The sequence below is a fragment of the Pygocentrus nattereri genome, chromosome 24 (genome assembly GCF_015220715.1).
Source record: "Pygocentrus nattereri isolate fPygNat1 chromosome 24, fPygNat1.pri, whole genome shotgun sequence".
Taxonomy (NCBI): domain Eukaryota; kingdom Metazoa; phylum Chordata; class Actinopteri; order Characiformes; family Serrasalmidae; genus Pygocentrus; species Pygocentrus nattereri.
The window spans coordinates 31,976,414-31,998,980 of NC_051234.1; the positions used below are offsets into that span (position 1 = coordinate 31,976,414).

The 22,567-nt window shown below is 44.3% G+C and overlaps 1 protein-coding gene across 7 annotated transcripts in view; it reads right to left on the reverse strand.

Moving 5' to 3' along the window:
• The window catches only part of LOC108434230 (myosin VIIA and Rab interacting protein), a 315,840-nt gene that overhangs the window by 14,409 nt on the left and 278,864 nt on the right, over positions 1-22,567 (reverse strand). For 5 of the 7 annotated variants that reach the window (XM_037534196.1, XM_017709208.2, XM_037534193.1 and 2 more), the window contains exons 10-12: positions 20,466-21,133; positions 14,907-15,986; positions 8,729-8,791 (exon numbers count right to left, since the gene is read on the reverse strand). In XM_037534196.1, coding sequence (XP_037390093.1) covers positions 8,729-8,791; positions 14,907-15,986; positions 20,466-21,133 — 1,811 coding nt within the window. The remainder of the gene's footprint in view (positions 1-8,728; positions 8,792-14,906; positions 15,987-20,465; positions 21,134-22,567) is intronic. The other 2 variants (XM_017709209.2, XM_017709210.2) reach the window with 2 other exon arrangements.

The window sequence follows — 22,567 nt, forward strand, 5'->3', positions numbered from 1 at the left end:
TTAAGGAGATCTGGATCAGGAGCTAGACGCTGTAACATACACTCTTAACGACGGTTCTTCAAGGGCTCTTTAGCAAAGACAATAGCTCTATATAGAACCAGGAACACTCAAAGAACCCTATGCATGCTACAAGAGTTCTTGGTATGACTAAATGATTCTTCAGATTGACGGTCCGATGTGGCACTTAAAAGGGTTCTTCTATTGTTCTAACCTTGACATCACAATAGCAGAACCCTTTTTGGCGCTGTATAGAACCATCAACACATTCTCCATCAGTCTGAAGAACCATTTCATCACGCAAAGAACCATTTAGGCACACAAATGATCCTCTGAGTGCTCATGGTTCTACCTAGATCCATCGTCTTTAACTAAAGAACTCAAAGATTCATCTTTAATTAGAGTGTAATTTGTAAAAAAAGTGGTTTAATATCATATCAGCTACTTATTGCTATGTAGTTTATGCACTTACAGTCACTCAAATGACATTTTGTTGATTTTCTAAGTGAAAATATTTGTATTTTTTGGCAGATTTTAGATCACAGTGTGCATATTTGCTTAATATAATTTTTTAAATAGAAAAATTCACTTAAAATTCCCTTAAAATGTGCCATAACTTTTTCACAGGCCACATATTTGATTTTTTATGTCTGATTTTTTTCCAATCTGTTAAATTAAGCAAATAAACAGTGATCTTGCACTAAAGTGTTCTCAGTAGATGATGTGTTCACTTATTTACACTTAAATCATAAATCTCTGCTTTCCATGCAAAAGGAGACAACAACGACAGATTAACCGTTTATTATTACCTCACTTTATATGAACTGTAAAAGAATTTCATTTACAGGTAATTAGAACAAACTACCATTATTTTAAAAATTAGTTTATTATTAGTTTACAACAAAACAAATAAGCATGTGTTTTTTAGGCTAGTTAAACTTTTTCACCACATATTTACCCAATTATTACTGATCTGTAAAGTGCTACTGTACATGACTGTAATGATGTCACCTCCATTGCCTTATAAATTCAAATGATGTTTATGTTGTGTGCACTTAAAGATGCTCTTAGGATTTTTTTTTCAGTCATGCTAGCCAAACATTTAGGTATAAACATCTGAACGACCCGAGTTATGACCTACACTTTTCTTATTAGGTTCATTTGCATTTTTGCCTACATTCTGGAAAGCCTATCCAACTTTACAACAGGAAAGAACGCATCTGTGGGTGGAGCTTGACTAGTTCAACTGGCACCGTCCTGAACAAAATCGCACAAAATAGTCATGACGGTTTGAGTTTTTGTTATTCCATCACATCCAAACAGCTGCTCAAGCAAAGTAAACAAGACAGGCAACTGTTGAGATGCGATTTCCACACATTAAAGGTACTGTAAGGAATTTTAATCCCATATATTTTTGTCAAATTCAGCAGATATCGCCTCATGGTCTGCTAGCGCGCACAGACTGGCCAGCTGGTGTTGGTACTTCAGTTATGTTCCCTGACTAAAGGCACTGAGATGAAGCTTAGAGGGAACCACCCCAGTGATAAGAGGGGAACTGACCCAGTGACAGTCTAGGAGCTTTATTTCTGAGAGTGAACACGGAAAAGTTTCGGACACAGCTAAAGCCACTTGTCCCACTTAAACTGGCACGGCAGTTCCGGAACTTGTAGTTTGATATTTTTTGTACTTTGTGGGATTTGCATTGTTTGCATTGCACTCGTTTACAATCTCAGAAAAAAATGGTAGTAAACCATCACTGGGGTGGTTCCCTCAAGGCTCCATCTCAGCACCTTCAGTCAGGGAACATAACTGAACCATAATCCACTGAAATGATCTGTTCTAAGCTGGACTGACTCCACACACCCCGCCTCGCCTCGCCTCCAGGCTTTTACTCTACTGCTCTGTTTTAAAACATTTGGTTATGAAAAGGAACAAACACCAACTTTTCACCTGGAGAACCTGATTTAAGCTCCACAATCAGACCTTAGAACCACTGTAGAACCTCTGAGGGAACATTTACACTGTTTGTAGCCTGATTAACAAAAAATGCACCTGCACAGAACCTTCACTTCTAAGAGTTTACCTGAAACTTTGTGGAAATTTGGTAAGAGGAGCTCCAAGACTGATATCTGAGAACTCCTGGTGTAGCACATATAATTGAGGCGTGCATTAGTGCTGAACACATTACCAACATTATGAAGACGAATGACACTGCCGTCCTTTCAACAGGCAGCACACCGTTCTAAAACACATCAAAGCTCGATTACCTTTCATCAGGCCAGAAATACGCATCACTGATCCATTTAGAACGATCTGCAAATGTGTTTGTTTGTGTTGTTAATTAAAAAGAACCAGAAGAGAGAGAGATAGAGCGAGTTAGAGCTGCTGCTCCTGCTGATGTGGACTTTTTCAGGTGAAAGGCAGACAGATAAAAGACAGATATGATACGATTCAGTAATGAGTAGCTTCACTGATCAATTAATGGCTGCTTTGAGCTTTGATCCAGGCTCAAAGAACGAGAATGGAGCAAGTTATGAAAGGAGGAACGTGTGTACGTGAGCTTTAGAGTTACGGACAGGTGAATAGAAGCAGCATCTCCTTTCAGCAATACTGAAAACAGGTAGGAACGGTGAAGCTTACAGCACTGTTAGGTCAAGCAAACAGGCAGATGATAGTCACACATATAGATATACGATCGATATCCTCTCTGAGTAAATTCACAATTTAACTCCTCAAAGTACTTTTAAGTCTTTGTGATCTGCCATACATAAAGAGCACAATGCAATAGATTCAGATTTTTATATTATTGGTGATACAAACTAAACTTTTTAGCAGAAAAATATACCACTGTTGTTGGAAGAAAACCCTGTATCTCCATTTTTCTCATTTTTCAGTTTTTGACATAATTTGAAAGTGTCTGTTCTTTACATTGTGTGTAAATTTCATGATGAATTGACCAAAAGAAACGACCCAAAATGACTCGCAAAAAACTCTGGCTCCATTGACTTCCATTAAAATAAAAGGCTTCATTCATATCATATCATATCATAAAAGTAAAGCAGTTTTTTTCCTTCTCCTGTAAAGTTATAAAGTTGGAGATTTGGAGGTTTTCTTCCAACAACAGCGATATACAGTATATATACTCAGGTCACATTTTTCTGGCCCCGTCTCGTTTAGCAGGTTTTTACACACATCAATATGATTCTGGTTTAACTCTGTTTTACTTGGTCCATCAACATTAAATAAATCTAAGCACAGAGACTCAAGCCAGCACTTGACAGACGTTAACAGCGATGCTCAGCGTGGCTGCTTTTATGCTGTGATGTTTAACTGGATTTGTTCACGGCAGCATGACTGATGACTTACAAGGGTTAAACAAATCAGTAATAAGCCCTTATTATTGAATGCGTATGCAACAATTAATAACATTCACAAATTAAATTACTGACCCAATTACATTTAAAATCAACAAGCAGCAAACTAACAAAAGCAACAAAATGAAATGCTACAGCTCCCCTCTAAAGGCATTGACTGTTACAAGAATTAATGAGCTCCAATGATGAAAAAGAGAATCACAGACTGTATATATGGAATGCATGCATAGGCGTGCGTGCGTAGAAATATACATAAATTAAAACTTGGCATATAAATAATTTTAACGATAATTGCTAATACATATCTCGACTGATACATAAAGCAATGTATCAGTATTACAATATTAATCTTCTTCTTCTTTCGGCTGCTCCCTTTAGGGGTCGCCACAGCGGATCATCTGCCTCCATCTTGCCCTATCCACTGCCTCCTCTACTTTCACACCAACCATCTCCATGTCCACCTTCACTACATCCATAAACCTTCTCTGAGGTCTACCTCTTCTCCTTCTACCCGGCAGCTCCATCTCCAACATTCTTTGCCCAATATATCCACTGTTCCTCCTCAACACATGTCCAAACCATCTCAACCTGGCCTCTCTGGCTTTATCTCCAAACTGCTCCACCTTCACTGTCCCTCTGATCTGCTCATTTCTAATCTTGTCCAGCCTGGTCACTCCCAACGAAAATCTCAGCATCTTCATCTCCGCCACCTCCAGCTCAGCCTCCTGTCTTTTAGACAGAGCCACAGTCTCCAAACCAAACATCATAGCAGGACGCACTGCTGTCTTGTAAACCTTCCCTTTCACTCTTGCTGCTATCGTTCTGTCACACATCAGCCCTGACATCCGTCTCCACCCACTCCATCCTGCCTGCACCCTCTTCCTCACCTCTTTTATACACTGTCCATTGCTCTGGATGGTTGACCCAAGATATTTGAAGTAGTATTACAATATTAATAATGAAATCAATATTGATATGTTTTTTTGTCGCCTCCTTTGAGGTTCTAAAACACTTGGTTCCATCCATGGTATGGTAAACTGAAGCTTAAATGTTGGCCATCAAGCATGTTACATCAAGAAAGTTGCTGTAAGTTTAACGTAAAGTGTTGTGAGCAGTAGCCTGCGCCACTTTTGACTGTACACCATTCCGTCTGAGGCTGAGATTAACGGTTATAAAACTGTTATAGTTTTAACCTAAATATAGCATCTTGTGTTCTGATGGTTGACATTAAAAAAAGATAAGGAGGGAGATGAAAGAAGCAGAGGGTGAATACAGCTACAGTATAAAGAAGGATGTGAGGCAGAAGTGGGTCGAGAAGACATAGAGACACGTAAGTCTCTCTCATTGATTGTTGCCCTTATTTCATGTCAAATATGACGGCATATGAGGTCCATATCTTTTTATTAACTGTGATATGCAGTTGACCCATACAGAAATCTGACGTATACCAATATATAGGCTTCAAACATGACATATTTCCCTATATAAATTCCCTAAATATCAACTTTTCATTTGTTACATTTGAACATATATGCCTCATTTAAAATGGGTCATATTTCAGCCATATATGTTAACATATACAAATACAGGAAACACATATATACAACGATATATCAGAGAAAATGCTATCCATATATGGAAGGCATATATTACTCACTCACACACACACACAGTCTCACCAGCCACTTTATTAGGTACACCTTGCTAGTAAAAGGCTGGACCCCCTTTCGCCTTCAGAACTGCCTTAATTCTACGTGGCAGACTTTCAACAAGGTGTTGGAAACGTTCCTCAGAGATTCTGGTTGGTTATTTGAGTTCCTGCTGTCTTTCTATCATCTGGAACCAGTCTGCCCATTCTCCTCTGACCTCTCACATCAACAAGGCATTTTCGTCCACACAGCTGACCGCTCACTGGATGTTTCCTCTTTTTCGGACCGTCCTCTGTAAACCCTAGAGATGGTTGAGCGTGAAAATCCCAGCAGATCAGCAGTTTCTGAAATACTCAGACCAGCCCGTCTGGCACCAACAACCACGCCACGTTCAAAGTCCCTTAAATCCCCTTTCTTCCCCGTTCTGATGCTCGGTCTGCACTTCAGCAGGTCGTCTTGACCACCTCTACACGCCTAAATGCAGTGAGTTGCAGCCGTGTGATTGGCTGATTAACTATTTGTGTTAACAAGCAACTGAAGCCTATCCCAGCAGTTATCGGTCATCAGTCCATCAGACTGTCAGACAGACACAGACAGTCACTCACACACTCCCACCTAGGGGCAATGTAGCAGGTCCTGACTGCATGTCTCTGGACAGTGGGAGGAAACCAGAGAACCCGGAGGAAACCCACGCAGACACAGGGAGAACATGCAAACTCCACACAGAGAGGACCTGGTCACCCGGCCGGGGAATCAAACCCAGGCCCTCCTCGCTGTGAGGCGACAGCGCTACCCACCACGCCACCCCTGTTCTAACTATACTTAAAATATCACAAATTTAAGCTGGAATTTTTGTGGTGAAGTTACACTGTAATATTTGTGCATTTTTTCTAAAGACATGATCAACATGTTTAGTAGTTTTGCAATTTCTTTCCCCTCATGGACCCATACAGAGGGTCCTTTTCATGCCCCCATACAGAGGGTCCTTTTTAACCTTTTTATGTATTAATATATCGTCGCTGTCAAACAAAAAATTACGCATCTCCATTTTTTGTCGATTTTCTATTTTCTGTATCATTTCAAGACACCACACACCAGCTGTCCTTTACATTTTGATACATCATGATAAAAGGACCAATAGAAAGGCTCTAAAATTGCTTTACACTAACTTGCACTGAAAGGTAGCAGTGTTTTTGTCTTCTCCTGTAAAGTTATTATTTTGGAGAAACTCGTTTTTCTTTAGACAGTGAACATATTCACTCATCATTTATAGCTACTGTTGCTTTCACTGGATGTTTGTGATTCCACACAGCTCGTCCAGTCTCTGTAGAAAAGCGCAGACCAATGAATAGGACACTCTGAAGCAGCCACTATGCTCAATGCCAAGCGTGGGCTAGAGCGGTAACATTGGGCTGTGTCCGGGAGTGACTATCCCAGAAGTTTAGAGGCTGTTACTACAGTACAAACTCACTATTAACACCCTTATTATAGAGGAAACCGAGGAAATGGAGGAATGTTCACACAGCAGGTAAAAGTGGCCCAAAATGATTTTATCACCAAATATTTTAAGTGTGATCTGTATGCAACATGAGTCTGAACCAATCAGCTCCTAAACTGACCCAGATCAGCTCCTAAACTGACCCAGATCAGCTCCCATACTGACCCAGATCAGCTCCCATACTGACCCAGATCAGCTCCTATACTGGCCCAGATCAGCTCCCATACTGACCCAGATCAGCTCCTATACTGGCCCAGATCAGCTCCCATACTGACCCAGATCAGCTCCTATACTGACCCAGATCAGCTCCCATACTGGCCCAGAGCAGCTCCCATACTGACCCAGATCAGCTCCTATACTGACCCAGATCAGCTCCCATACTGACCCAGATCAGCTCCTATACTGGCCCAGATCAGCTCCCATACTGACCCAGATCAGCTCCCATACTGACCCAGATCAGCTCCTATACTGGCCCAGATCAGCTCCCATACTGACCCAGATCAGCTCCTATACTGACCCAGATCAGCTCCCATACTGGCCCAGATCAGCTCCCATACTGACCCAGATCAGCTCCTATACTGACCCAGATCAGCTCCCATACTGACCCAGATCAGCTCCCATACTGACCCAGATCAGCTCCCATACTGACCCAGATCAGCTCCTATACTGACCACATGCACAAAAGAACAACGCATCACGTTGCTTCATGTGGCTCATCCAGAGGTAAACAATCACGACTGCTGACGAACGCCAGTCGCTCCCAGAGGATCAGCTTCATCTTCACCAGCACAGGACCCATCATGTTCGAGCTCGCTGTTTAAAAAATGGGCACGGTCACTTCTTTGATTCGTGTCCTGAGTGTTTATGAAGTCTCAGCAGCAAGAAATGACGACAAATATCAAGTTGGATTGACATAAGTCTTCCAACCTGGACGCATTGCCGCATATCAGATACCACATACTTCAGTACCACGTATGAAAGGCTTTGTTCACACAGCAGGTAACAGTGGCCCAAATCCAATACTTTTCTTCATATGAGACACAGGTGTGTGTCTGTGTGTCTGTGTGAACAGTAAAAACCCCTCATTTACATTAATATTTACTACAGTTAAAAGTCTAAAAGCAAAGTTCAAAGAATCCGAGGACGTGAACCGAAGAAGTGACCGCGACCTTTTTACGGCTCAAACAGACTCTGGGTGATGAGCCCAGCTGTCAGTCAGTGAAGCTTCATGATGGCTCCTGTGATGCTGCTGAAGATGAAGCTGATCCTCCTGGAGCGACTGGCGATCGTTGGCAGTCGTGATTGTTTACGCAGCGTGCCGCTCTGTTGTTTTACCCATGCGGGTCGGTTTAGGAGCTGATCTGCTCAGAGTGATGTCGTGTACAGATCACATTTAAATGATAATGTAAACAGCCAAACAAAAAAATCGGATTTGCTGAGAAAATCAGATTTGAGCCACTTTTACCTGCTGTGCGAATATCGCCCTTCTGGGTGGCGAGTTCGCTTTAGCTTACATGCAGTTAGGCCAATATGTGCAGAACACCACTGCATGCCTTCCTAGTTAGAAACATCACCAGAAGTCAGTTCTGGATCTGTTTTCTGGTTCAAAACACTTCAGACAGGCAGGGGAGCTCCAAAACCTAGTTAGGCAAGTTTCAGGCCTTCTCTACAGGAACTGTCTAATTAGCCCAAACTGTCAGGCTCACACACTCTAACTCATGCTGGCTGGTCTATTGTCTCATCATTCAGTGCCAGTGATCCCGAATGGCCAGCTGTCTCAGCCGTTCAGTGAATTATGTGGTTTGGGCCACAGGCAGCGCCGGGCTTCACCCCATGCATTCTTATGCCAAAACATTATCCTGAATAATTAATGTCACACCCACGCAAGGCCTGCACAATTTAAGGGCAGTACAAGGAAAGGGCAGAAATGCCCACTGCACCTTCACTCAGAATGATTAAAAGCTTCAATCAGGAACAGCTGAAACAACAGCTGGAGTTTAGTGGGGGAACTGAGGATGTTAAAGAAGGACTCCAGCGTTTTTCAGTCTAATGTTGTTGCGTCATCAGGACACACACTCAAAAACGCTAACTGTGGGATTACATTCTAACTGTTAATCTCATGATTCTCTTTCCTGAGTTCCTCTAGGAGTCAGATTAGTCCACTAAACCCAGATTTAGTCGGCTCTCTGGTTCCAGCCCGAGTGTCTCACCTGCTGTAAGAGAGATGAGAGCAACTGAAGCCTCTGCTGAACAGCATGATCACTAACAGCCTGCTGAACCAACAGAGTGGGGGGAGAGACAGAGAGAGAGAGAGAGAGAGAGAGAGAAGAGAGAGGGGGGAGAGGAAGAGAGTGTAGAGAAAGAATGTATCAGTAACAGAGAAAGAGAAAAAGAAGAAGAGAGGAAAGGAAAGTACGGGAAAAGAAATAAGACAGATATGACGCAGAGGAAGAGTCAGAGAATGGAAGAAAGAAGCGAGGAAGAAGGGAGAAGGAGCGAGGAAAAAAGAAAGGACCAAGGAAGAAAGAAAGGAGTGACGAAGAAAAAGGAGCGTAGAAGATGAAAGAATCCAAGGAAGAAAGAAAGGAGTGAGGAAGAAAGAAAGGAGTGAGGAAAAAAGAAAGGACCAAGGAAGAAAGAAAGGAGTGAGGAAGAAAGAAAGGAGCGTAGAAGAAAGAAAGAATCCAAGGAAGAAAGAAAGGAGTGAGGAAGAAAGAAAGGAGTGAGGAAAAAAGAAAGGACCAAGGAAGAAAGAAAGGAGTGAGGAAGAAAGAAAGGAGCGTAGAAAAAAGAAGAAATCCAAGGAAGAAAGAAAGGAGTGAGGAAGAAAGAAAGAAATGAGGAAGAAAGAAAGAATCCAAGGAAGAAAGGAGTGAGGAAGAAAGAGTGAGGAAGAAAGAAAGGACCAAGGAAGAAAGAAAGGAGTGAGGAAGAAAGAAAGAAAGGAGTGAGGAAGAAAGAAAGAAAGGAGTGAGGAAGAAAGAAAGAATCCAAGGAAGAAAGGAGCGAGGAAGAAAGAGTGAGGAAGAAAGAAAGGAGTGAGGAAGAAAGAAAAAGGAGTGAGGAAGAAACAAAGGAGCGAGGAAGACAGAAAGGAGCGAGGAAGACAGAAAGGAGCGAGGAAGAAAGAAAGGAGCGAGGAAGACAGAAAGGAGCGAGGAAGACAGAAAGGAGCGAGGAAGAAAGAAAGGAGCGAGGAAGAAAGAAAGGAGCGAGGAAGAAAGAAAGGAGCGAGGAAGAAAGAAAGGAGCGAGGAAGACAGAAAGGAGCGAGGAAGAAAGAAAGGAGCGAGGAAGACAGAAAGGAGCGAGGAAGACAGAAAGGAGCGAGGAAGACAGAAAGGAGCGAGGAAGACAGAAAGGAGCGAGGAAGAAAGAAAGGAGCGAGGAAGAAAGAAAGGAGCGAGGAAGAAAGAAAGGAGCGAGGAAGAAAGAAAGGAGCGAGGAAGACAGAAAGGAGCGAGGAAGAAAGAAAGGAGCGAGGAAGACAGAAAGGAGCGAGGAAGACAGAAAGGAGCGAGGAAGACAGAAAGGAGCGAGGAAGACAGGAGCGAGGAAGAAAGAAAGGAGCGAGGAAGACAGAAAGGAGCGAGGAAGACAGAAAGGACCGAGGAAGAAAGAAAGGAGCGAGGAAGAAAGAAAGGAGCGAGGAAGACAGAAAGGAGCGAGGAAGACAGAAAGGAGTGAGGAAGAAAGAAAGGAGCGAGGAAGAAAGAAAGGACCAAGGAAGAAAGAAAGGAGCGAGGAAGAAAGAAAGGAGTGAGGAAGAAAGAAAGGAGCGAGGAAGACAGAAAGGACCAAGGAAGAAAGAAAGGAGCGAGGAAGAAAGAAAGGAGTGAGGAAGAAAGAAAGGAGTGAGGAAGAAAGAAAGGAGCGAGGAAGACAGAAAGGAGTGAGGAAGAAAGAAAGGAGCGAGGAAGACAGAAAGGACCAAGGAAGAAAGAAAGGAGCGAGGAAGAAAGAAAGGAGTGAGGAAGAAAGAAAGGAGTGAGGAAGAAAGAAAGGAGTGAGGAAGACAGAAAGGAGTGAGGAAGAAAGAAAGGAGTGAGGAAGAAAGAAAGGAGTGAGGAAGACAGAGTGGGAAAGAGAGCAGCAGCACAGATGAGGGATGGAGGCTGGACGTTAACACGGACAGAAGACAGAGACTGAAGATAAAGGCGACCAGTGCTGAGAGGTGGGCTGGGATGGGGGGCACAGTGCAGGACCCTAATGAGGGCAGTTCTCGGACAGCAGGTCCAGAGGAGCCTCATTGCTGTAGACGCCGAGTCATGCACCAGGTTCTCACTCAGCGCTGCACCGCATGCAGATTCAGGACGGCTCCGTGTCTCTGAGCTCTTCACTGCAGCCTTTGTGCTGGTTAGTTTGGAGAGTTAGTCTCATGCACAGAGGTGGGTAGATTAGCCTTGAGTACTCGAGTAAAAGTACCAATACCAGTAAAAGTACTTTACCAAAAAAAGTATCAGGTCAAAAAGCTGCTTACTGTAAGTACTGAGTAACGTATAGAACCGCAGTGGAACTTCTTAGTAATGCCAACATCAAGACCTGAAGTTAGATCTACAAATGGTTCTTCAAGGGTTCTTCAGTAAAGAAAATGGTTCTATACAGAACCATGAACACTCAAAGTGGTGGTGGTGTGTTAGTGTGTGTTGTGCTGGTTCGAGTGGATCAGACACAGCAGTGCCGCTGGAGTTTTTAAACACCTCAGTGTCGCTGCTGGACTGAGAATAGTCCACAAACCAAAAATATCCAGCCAGCAGCATCCTGTGACCACTGATGAAGGACTAGAGGATGACCAACACAAACTGTGCAGCAGCAGATGAGCTGTCGTCTCTGACTTCACATCTACAAGGTGGACCGACATGGTAGGAGTGTCTAATAGAGTGGACAGTGAGTGGACACAGTCTTGAAAAACTCCAGCAGCACCGCAGTGTCTGATCTACTCAGACCAGCACAACACACACTAACACACACTATCACCACGTCAGTGTTACTGCAGTGCTGAGAATGACCCACCACCCAAACAGTACCTGCTCTGTGAGGGTCCATGGGGGTCCTGACCACTGAAGAACAGGGTAACAGAGTATCAGAGAAACAGATGGACTACAGTCTGTAACTGTAGAACTACAGAGTGCAGCTCTACAGTCAGTGGAGCTGATAAAGTGGACAGTGAGCGTAGAAACAGGGAGGTGGTCAGAACGTTACGCCTGACCGGTGTTGGTACACAGTAGATTTCTTTACTCTCTTTATTAATATACGAAAAATATGATTTTAGAGAACAAATCCATCAATAAATTGCTGAAGAATATGAACTCGACTAAATGAAGCCAGCTGCTACCCACCTCTGAATATGCGTGTGTTATGTCTGCCCTGTGGGTGATCGAGGTGTGGAGGTGCGGAGGTGTGGAGGTGCGGAGGTGCAGTTAGTAGGAAAAAGGTGCAAGCAGGCTGTTTTTTCTTTTTTTAAAGCAGGCATGTTAACATGGGCCAAAATGCATGTATTCCAACACTCCATCTCCTTGGACTCTCTCCTTCAGTCCTGAACACACGGGTCCATTTCACCTGATGGACCAGACGGGTGAAAGCAGCCCAAGGTGAACGTCCAGCGTCTGCTTTCACCATCGAGGTCTTACTTAGTAAAGTCTACTGAAGGACAGTGAGAGTGGAGGAGCTTTAAAGCGATAGTTCAGAGACAATGTACACATTTCCCCCCTTTACTGTAGCCAATCAGTGGACACTTCAAGGGTTCTTGGACTAGGAACACTCAAAGAACCGTTTGCATGCTTAAAGCGGCCACTGCAACCATCAGAATGATGGAGAACGTGTTGCATATGGTTCTTGACATTGTAACAACAGCAGAACTCTAAAGCTAGATAAATCCCCTCTTTACAAAAGCTTAACAGAGAGGAAAGAGGGTGAAAGGGAGAAAGGGAAAAGGACAGAGGAGAAAAGGAAAGAAAATAAATTAATGAGAGACAGAAAGAATCAAAGAGAAAGACTGAGTAGAGAATGGACGGATAATAGACAGAAAAGATGAAAGAGGAAAAAAGGAAAAAGAAAGAAAGAACAGACTGACAAGAGACAAAGAATGAGAGAGTGCAGGAAAAAAGAATGGATCGGAGAAAGAGAAAGGATGAGAGAGAGAAGAGAAAGAAAAAGGAAAAGAAAAAGAGAAAACCAATGAGAAAGAAAGAAAGAGGGAGGAAAGGGAGTGAGTGTAGTAAAAGAATGTATCAGAGACAGAGAGAAAGGGTGGGAGAGAGGAAAGAAAGAGAGAAAAGGAATGAAAGTAAGTAAGAAAACAGAAAAAGAAAGAAAAAAGAAAGAAAGAAAAAGAAAATGACAGAGATAATGAGAGGAAGTGTAGAGAAAAAACAGATCAGAGAAACAGAGGGAGAAAGGGATGAGAGAGAAAGAGGGCGAAAGAAAACAGACTGACGGCAGACAAATGAGAAATAGAAGAAAGAGAGGGAGATAAGGAAAGAGTGGATCAGACAGAGAGAGAGAGAGAGAGAGACAGAGAGAGAGACAGAGAGAGAGATGGGAATAGAAAGAGAAAAGAAAGAAAAAGAGAGGAAAGGAAAGAGCGGAGAATGAACAAGACAAGCTGTTGTGTTGTAGAAGAAAAGAAAGAAAGGAGCGAGGAAGAAAGAGGGAGAAGAGACCAGAGATGAACGTTAACATGAAGCCCTATCAAAAAGGTTCCATACAGAACAGACAATCTCCATCAATCTGAAGAACCCTTTAATCGTGAAAATAGTTCTTTGAGTGCTCCTGGTTCTATATAGAACCACTGTCTTTACCAGAGGACCCTTGAAGAACCATCGTGAAGTGCATGTTTGATGTCTGAGGTTTTCACGGCAGCTCTGAGGAAGCGAGCAGGAGACGAACAGATGAATGTGATTGAAAGAGAATTCAAAGAGAGCTCAGTCTAAACTTGAAGGAGCGCTTTCTGAGGCTGTGAGTGAATCATCATCATCATCATCATCATCATCACCATCATCATCCCAGCCGTGATGTTATTGGTGATAACTCCCTCCTCGAGTGCTCTACTGCTTTAATACAGCAGTTAAATAAATACAGTAAGAAATGAATAAACTGGCCATGAACGCGGCGTTTAATATGTTTTAATGTTCAGCTCCTTCCTCCTAATTAGAGCTCCTTAACGAGCAGCTCGCTGCTACGTCAGAGTAGCGAGCTCCGCCCCCTCACTGCAGTGTCTGCTGTAAGTCTTGCCTTTTATGAAATTCGGACTGAGCCATAGAACTACCGCAATATCAGGTTCAGCTCAGTTTGGTCAGTTTGTCCAGATCAGTATTAATGTTGTTTTGTTCCAGCCGGTCTGTGAAGCTTCTTACAGCCCGTTTAGTTTGGCGAATGGTGTTGGGTTCATTTCTGGCTGATTCCAGGTTGTTCAGCTGTTCTTCTGTCACAGCTGCCAACTGAAAAGTTGCTCAGTGGAGACGACAGTTTGGGAATTTAGTGTCGTCTCGTCTTCAGAGTCGGACCAAATCGGCTGTCGGTCAGATGTGGTCTTAACAGTGTCCGTTTTCTGTTTGTGGTAAAGTAAGAAGTAAAAATGTTCAGATGGCTCGAGCGCCTCCTACAGCTGTCAGAGTCGTTGCTTAGCAACGGCATCTCAGCGGGGTGATACAGCGTTTGTGAAAAGCCTGTGATAACATGGTGAAATAACAGCACGGCTAAAACGCCTCTCAGCCAATCAGCCGGTGTATAAATAATACATAAAGACGTATGACGTGGCGTGAAAAACTCCCTCTGACTTCTAAACAATTATTCATCAGCCTGTTCATCCTCTCCTCACTCAGTAATGACGCTTCTTTACCTTTTAAAATCTTACACGGTGCAGCCTGAATGTGGTTTGAGGGAAGCGGGGTGGTTTATGCAGTTTGTATGATTGTCCATGAGCTTTAAAGTATTGGGACACACCTGAATGTAGGTGCGTAAAATCAAGCATCTATCCATGCAATCTGCCTTTACACACACTTAGTGAAAGAATGGGTGGTTCTAAAGGAACGCCACAGCTGAGAGTCAGTTCATGAAATTTATTCGGCCCTAGATACTCCACGATCAACTGTGAGTGGTACCACCGAAAAGAGGAAGCGCTTAGGAACCACAGCAATTCAGCCACAAGGCGTCGGACCATGTAAAGAGCAGGTCGCCGAGTTTCAGTTCCATAAAAGCTCGTGTAGGTGTCCCAATACTTTTGTCCATATAGTACAACTCAAGTGCAAATCTAAAGCAGCAAGCTTTGGACACCAAACATGTCTCGGCTGATCCGGATTAAGGGGGAAAACAGTGTACACTGGCATTTCCTCTGAATTATTACTTTAAGTCTACTGGAATCGACCCATTTCGTGCCTTCTCTACTTACCTCTGTTGGAGATGTTTGCTCCTCCTCACAGGCGGAGCTGTCCGGCGAAATGCAGACAGAGTTCATCTTCCTCGTCTCCACGAGCTCCGCTCTTTTTCCAGACACGGTCTCTGATTTGCTCCTCTGCACCGACTTTCTCTTCGTCGTCTCCTCGCTGAGACTGTCTTCCGTTGCGTCGTTTCCTTCTTCTACACTTTTCCCTTTCTCCACCCCTCCGTCCAGGGCGCTCTCCGTTACGCCGGTCACCTCGTGTATCTCTAGAAGGCCTGCTTCGGTGCAGGGCCCGTTTACTTGCGCTAGCTCTCTCTCAGCCGGCCTCGCCATTTCTATTTCTTCAATATCTCCCTCCATCTCCAGCCGTCTTGCTTGCTCTCTTCTTTGCCTTTCTACTTCTCTCCGTCTCTCCTTTTCTTTTTCAGCTCGACGTTCCATGTCTCTCTGCTTTTCCGTGTCCAGCTGTCTTTCTTGCTCGACCCGTCTCTCCCTCTCTCGTTCCACTTGCCTTTCTACCTCTCTCTGTCTCTCCCTCTCTCTTTCCTGCTCTCTCTCTATGCGTCTCGGCCTCACCGAGTCACTTCTGTCCCGTTCTCGGCTAATTTGCCTCTCCACCTGTCTTTCGCTCTTGCTCCTCTCTATTCTCTCCTTGGGTCCGTCATTCGGCCTCTCTCTCTGCCTCAGCCTCTCGCTTTCTTTCTCCCGCTCTCTATCGCCTACTTTCCTGAGGGGCTCGTCTTCGGACGACGTCACATCCTCCCTGCTGATCTGGCCGACCAGCTCGGAGAGTTTAGACCTCAGTTCCTGATCCATGGTGTCGTTTATAGACGAGGCCCTAAGCTTGAGGCCCTGAGTGGTGGGCCCTAGTTTGCTGGCCCCTAGTGGGTTATGCATGGGTGGGCTGGGAGCCATGGAGTTGGGGGCCACCGTGTCTTGGTACTCTGGTTCTGGTGTCATCGCACCAGGGGTCAGAAGGTCAGGCGGAGTCACAGTGTCTGGAGTCTGGTAGTGGAGAAGAGGGGGCTGAGCTTCCTGGCTAAGTTGTCGCCGCATCATCATAACGTTGAGCAGGACAGCGCTGTTCTCCTAGAGAGAGTGAAAGAATTTATTAAATATATGAAATTAATACATCTTAAATATAGTTAGCTGGTTGCCTCATTATTAGTGTTATTATTATTACTAGAATGGTAATATTTAATTTGAAGGAACATACACTGGGATTTAACTACGGTTGTTCTTGTAAAATCCACATAGGACACTTCGAAATGGTTTATTTACTATTTAAAGCCTTAGTCATTATGCATAGCACATAATTAAAGGTCCCTTATGTAAAAATCACTAATGATTATGCACAATAAACACTTGGTTAAGACTTTTTTAAATTATGAAATTATTATAAACCTTATTAGTGTAGGCAAAAACATGGAACATATTTTGAAGGAGTTTTCAATCTTGCAGTCAAATATCATGCATTTGTGAGACACACCAATCAGGATGAACCTAAAATGCACTCTAACCTTTACAGGTGAACTTAATGTGACCCAGTACTTCTTAGTTACACAGTAACTAACTAATGTGAACGGCCAGGTGGTGGTGGCGGTGGTGTTACAGTGTGGGCAGGTGTGTCCAGTCAATACAGAACTGTCCTACACTTTGTGAATGGTACAGTGACCCAGTGGCTCAAGCTACTGAATAACACCATTAATCCAGTCATTGCGCCTCTGCATGAACAACCCAGGCCTCATTTCATCTTCATGGACGACGATGCTCCAGCTCATCGAGGTCACATCATTGGGGAATGGCTGCTGGAGACCGGGGCACCTCACATGGAGCGGCCTGCGCTTTCTCCAGACCTGAATCCCATTGAAAGCCTATGGGATCAGCCGAGTCGCCGTGTAGAGGCTCGTAACTCTGCACCCCAGAACCTCAATGACCTGAGAGCCGCCCTTCAAGAAGAGTGGGACACCGTGCCTCAGCAGGCAACGAGTCGACTGGTGAACAGCAGGAGACGTCGCTGTGAAGCTGTAATTGATGCTGAAGGGCGCATGACGAGTCACTGAGACACTGAGATTGTTTATTGGGGTTTACCCACCACTGCTGTCGGCTTTTGTCTCAGTAAATTGTTTGAGACGAGGAAATCACCACCGCATGCTTCAACTGAAACGCCCTACTTTCATGATATAACATCACTGTAGTGTGAACTTTTTACTTTTTCCATTCATTTCACCCGAAAGCCAAATATCCCAAACTTTTTGTGAGTAGTGTGTATGTGTGTGTGTTGTGCTAGTTAAGCAATAAAAAGATGTGAACTTAACAATTCATACTCAACAATTTGCATAGTCTTAAAGTGCTGACTGTGCATTAATACACCTAATGCAATTAATACTGTTCTTTGCATATTGAACCTCAGATGATGCATTAATACATACATAATGAACAAAGCCTAATGCATTATTCATTATGAATGCAGTGCAGGACTCACCAAATCTACTTTCCTTTAGTTTAGTACAAGTCAGCATCTATCATGCTCCCTCCCGTTCCTACCCCTCCCTACCCAATCGGGAGAGACAGTAAGAGAGAACAAGACACTGATTTTTGCTCAGATTTGAGCTCGTCTGGTCAATAAGTGTTGTAAATCTAAAGCCATGATCGACGTCACTCTAGAATTTAGTTTCTAAGGATATATAATCACTATACAGAGAAACTCTGACCCTGTGCTGCCACCTGGTGGTGTGAAAAAGTCAGTCCTTGTTTACAGTGGAGGCCTAGGAGTCCTATGAATGACATTAACTCATTCTTCATGCTCTAAATACTCCATTCAAACAACTATATTATTCTCTATGTTTGTAAGTGATTGTCAAGCCAAAGCGCTTTATAGAAAGTGCAAAAATCAACAAAGATCCCAGGTCTCGTGTGGAGAATCACCGCTTTGAATGATTTAAAGTAAGACAGCATGTTTGAGAGTTGTGTCGCATAGGACACTGGATGATGGAGACTGCTGAGGACAGAAAAGGCTTTTATCAATTTCACTACTTGGCCACTTGGTTATTATAAAAACACCATCCTCAGTAATAAGACCACGGATCTGGTTTTGGCCATAAGGTCAAACTTGCCACCCATTCAGCATCACTGATGGTAAATAATAGTATATCAGGCTCTGTTTACACTTGGCATTAAGATGTGCCCCATGTCTGGATGCGGCAGCAGTAAAGCGGTCACTGTACCGCTGAGCCATTAGGCACAGATCTCTGTTTACCCATCGGTCTACATCTCAACCCTCACCTATGGTCATGAGCTGTGGGTAATGACCGAAACAATGAGATCGCCCTCTACGAACACGCTACTTGATAGGGTGAGGAGCGCAGTGATCCAGGAGGAGCTCAGAGTAGAGCTGCTACTCCTCCACACTGAGAGGAGCCAGTTGAGGTGGTTCGGGCATCTGATCAGAATGCCCCCTGGACGCCTTGCGGTGGGGGTCTATCAGGTACGGCCTACTGTGACAAGACCCCGAGGTCATCCTAGGATGCTGGAGCAGCTCAGGGGGTCCCCCAGAATGAGCTGGAGGAAGTTGCAGGGAACAGGGTTGTCTGGGATTCTTTGTTCTTTAAACCCTGGTCTGGATTACATGGTTTAAGATGATGAATGAATGAATGAATTAATGAATGACTGAATTTAAAGGACCTTCCAGGGTCCACGCTCCACACACAACTTAAACAAGTTATTTAAGAGAGCTGCATGTGTACTGAAATGCAGGCTCATGAACATGGAAGCTGAAAAGCACCTGGGAGCGGCAGTGCACGATTATCCCACCACGCCTGTCTGTGATTTTAACCTCAATTCTTCTTTGACTGTGCTTACGGGAATGTTTGGCAATTTTCTGCTTTTCCCAGATGCAGTAGGTCAGCCAAGACATATTTGGTGTCCAAACTTTGCTGCTTTAGTTCCGCGCTGGAGCTTTGAGGGTAACACTATCAACAAACACTAGAAGTCAATAGTCACCCAAATCTTTTTCCATGCGCAATACTTCTCTCAACGCACACAAGCCAGATCCAGGTCTTCATGAAAGTCAAACAGACTTGTCCATGTCATTTAGGACACCGTGTGACTTGCTGTGTCCTGTCGAAATGAACAAAACTCAGATGTGCCGAATTTGGCTTCCCTCCACATCCACACACCTCATGCTGTCATATGGACAATAGACTGGCTTCACAAATACTTATAATTCAGTTCAAAATGTATAAATCGAAAACAACAGAAATTGTGAAGTCGCGATCATATGTCCGCCTGAAGTGTGGGCACAGGAAGAAGAGTCGGAATTCCCTATCGCACCTGCTCTCTAAAACAGCTGCCCTTAGCCTTCAGCTACACAGTGAGGCTTTATTTATTTAGTAAGTCATAATGTGCTCTAAAAACAGCAGTTTCTCAAGCTTTTCCATCCGTTGTTTCTCCTTTCTCAAATGATGACACTTAAAACCTGACAATTAGAGCCTGGAAAAGATCAGATCAGCCACTCTAGTTCTCATCTTGTCTGCAAATGAATAAATAAATAAACAAACACCACATGGTTGTAGTTATAAAAGTGGGAGGGGGAGGAAATAGAAATGTACGAGGTAGATGTGATGTGGAGCTACAGTCTGTCTGATTTTTCCTGAAAAATCTCCATCGGCTTCCCAGAAAACGGAATTGCTTGGTCTAAAGATGTGCAAGGTAGTGTTAGGAGTCTTGCCCAAGGACTCTTATTGGTATAGTGTAGGGTGTTTACCCAGGCGGGGCACTGAACCCCAGTCTACAGTGTAGTAGGTGAAGGTGGTGTTAGGAGTCTTGCCCAAGGACTCTTATTGGTATAGTGTAGGGTGTCTACCCAGGCGGGGCACTGAACCCCAGTCTACAGCGTAGTAGGTGAAGGTGGCGTTAGGAGTCTTGCCCAAGGACTCTTATTGGTATAGTGTAGGGTGCTTGTCCAGGTGGGGATTGAACCCCAGTCTACAGCGTAGAAGGTGTTACCCACTACACTACACTAACCAGTTTTGAGGGGTTTTGTGATTCATTTGAAACTTCGCTCCACTCATAATATGATGGTTATCGTAATTTTTTAAAGAATAAAATTCTCACATTTGTGGGCTTCTTTAGTCGCTCGCACAGCCGTCTTGTCGTTTTTTTTCTCTCTTTGGAGTTTCTGAAAAACCTCAGCTTGGAGGATCATGTAGCCCCAACACTTCACCCCACCCCTCTATGTCAACGGGACACCCCACCCCTAGATGAGAACACATGAAACAGGGCTAAGGGCTCAGTGGTAGGGGTGAGGGGTGAAATGGGACTGGGCCTTAATGTGCGGTTTTAAGGGCTTTTTAATGCAGGGAAATTAAGTGTTGAAGCTACACTTGAAACGTGCAGCTGTGCTGGGTCCTGATTGGATAATGATTCAGATAATTGAATCTCAGTGAGCGGATGTGTAAACCAAGTGTAAACAGAGTCAAAGTGACTGGGAAGTCTAAGCACAAGGCAGATGTCTGTAATTAGTGTTCTGTAACGAGTGCACATTGAAAGACGGGCTGTTTCTCTCACCGCTGTGGCGCTGCTGTATAAAGCGTTATGCGCTCTGTGGCTCTGCTCGGCCAACTCGCGCTTGCTCCGCCTCCGCCGCCGAGACCTTCTGATCTGCTCGCTGCTTCGCTCCTCCCCCTCGCTGCTGTCCCCACCCACCCGGGGGTTAAAGTTAACATCCAGGGTGTCGGACCTCAGCGGAGGCGGGGCTGTGAGGTCAGGTGGGCGTCTATAGGGCGCATAGGGCGTGTACGGCAGGTGGCGCTCGGTAGGCCCTTTTTTCCTCTGGTGGATGTTGTGCATGGGCCTGCGCGGTCGGGTAGGGGGCGCTGTAGACGCTTCTGAATCCGAGTTGAGGGTTTCCGTGTTGGTGTACTGGCCCGAGGAGGGCGAAGTGATGGCTGGGTGGTGGCGGGCGTACGTCCACTCCGGGTCGTGCTGGGAGTCCGTGTAGTACGACTCGTCCGAGAGGCGCCTGCGGAACTGCAGCAGCGCGACCCCCCAGCCGCTCTGGTCCTCGGCGTCCGAGTCCGAGCCCATCTCGTCGTACGCCGAGACCACGCCCGACTCCTTCTCCAGCACGCTGAACACCAGGCTCTTCCGCTTGGTCAGCAGGCTGGGCCGCAAGTGCTGGGAGCTCTGCAGGGCAATCCAGTTCCCGTCCGGAGACTGCAGCACAGAGGAAGCACCTGCAGAACCAGAGATAGAAAGATATACATGCTTAAATATGATGGTTCTTCAAGGGTTCTTCAGTAAAAAAGAAAAATAAAAGGTTCTATGTAGAACTGAACACTATGATTAAAACATTCTTTGTGTTGTGAAATGGGTTCTTCAGATTGATCGAGAACAAGCTTTATATGGTTCTATATAGAACCAAAAGGGGTTCTTCTACTGTAACAAACCTGAAATCATACCAACAGCAGAATCATTTCGGTGCTATATAGAACCCTTTCAAAAAGGTTCTGCATAGAACCATCTATCTTCACGATGTAAACAAAGTTTTAATCATCAAAGGGTTCTTTGAGTTTTCACGGTTCTATACAGAACCATTTTCTTTACTAAAGAACCCTTGAAGAACCATCATTTTTGAGTATGTACTCTGCATGTGCTGAAATTGGGCATTTATAGCTTTATTATAGCTCCGGAATATTGAAATTAGTTTTACTAATCCACAAATAAACAAAATGAGTACAAAAACTGCTATGCCTGATCCACTCGCACCAGCGCAACACACCAACACCACATCAGTGTTACTGCTGAGAATGATCCACCACCCAAACAGTACCTGCTCTGTGAGGGTCCATGGGGGTCCTGACCACTGAAGAACAGGGTAACAGAGTATCAGAGAAACAGATGGACTACAGTCTGTAACTGTAGAACTACAGAGTGCAGCTATACAGTAAGTGGAGCTCATAAAGTGGACAGTGAGTGTAGAAACGAGGAGGTGAACTACCTAAACATGAATATAAAAATTCTAGCGTTTTCCATCATATGGCAGTGAAAGTTTGGGAACCCTTCAGAATTTTCTATATTTCTGCATAAATTTGACCCAAAACTTCACCAGATCTCCACACGCGTCCTAAAAGTAGTTCAAGTCAGGTCAAAGTTTATGTTGCACTTTTTACAACAGGTGTCATCACAGCAGCTTTGCAGAAAAATCCGGGTCCGAGCCCCCGATGAGCGTCGCCAATGGCAACAGCGGCAAGGAAAACTGCCTAAAAGCAAGAGGAAGAAACCTTGAGAGGAACCAAGACTCAAACGGGGAACCCATCCTCCTCTGGACCACATCGGATAGCGAACAGCAACAGTACAAAGCTCAATGTCTGAAGCTCAATGGCGGTCAAAATGGTCCAGAAGGCCATAAATAAATGACCAAGTCTAACATCTGTGTCTCATTTGTTTAATGTGGTTCTGTTTATCTACTTCTAGGACGTGTGGAAATCTGGTGAAGTTTTAGGTCAAATTTATGCAGAAATATACAAAATTCTAAAGGGTTCCCAAACTTTCAAACATCCCAAACTGCTAGAAACGGATGTCCGGTTTTATGGAATGAAACTCTCCATATGCAGAAAGCAAAGCATTTATGTAATTAACAGTATTGCAGTGTTTCACCAAAGCATCTG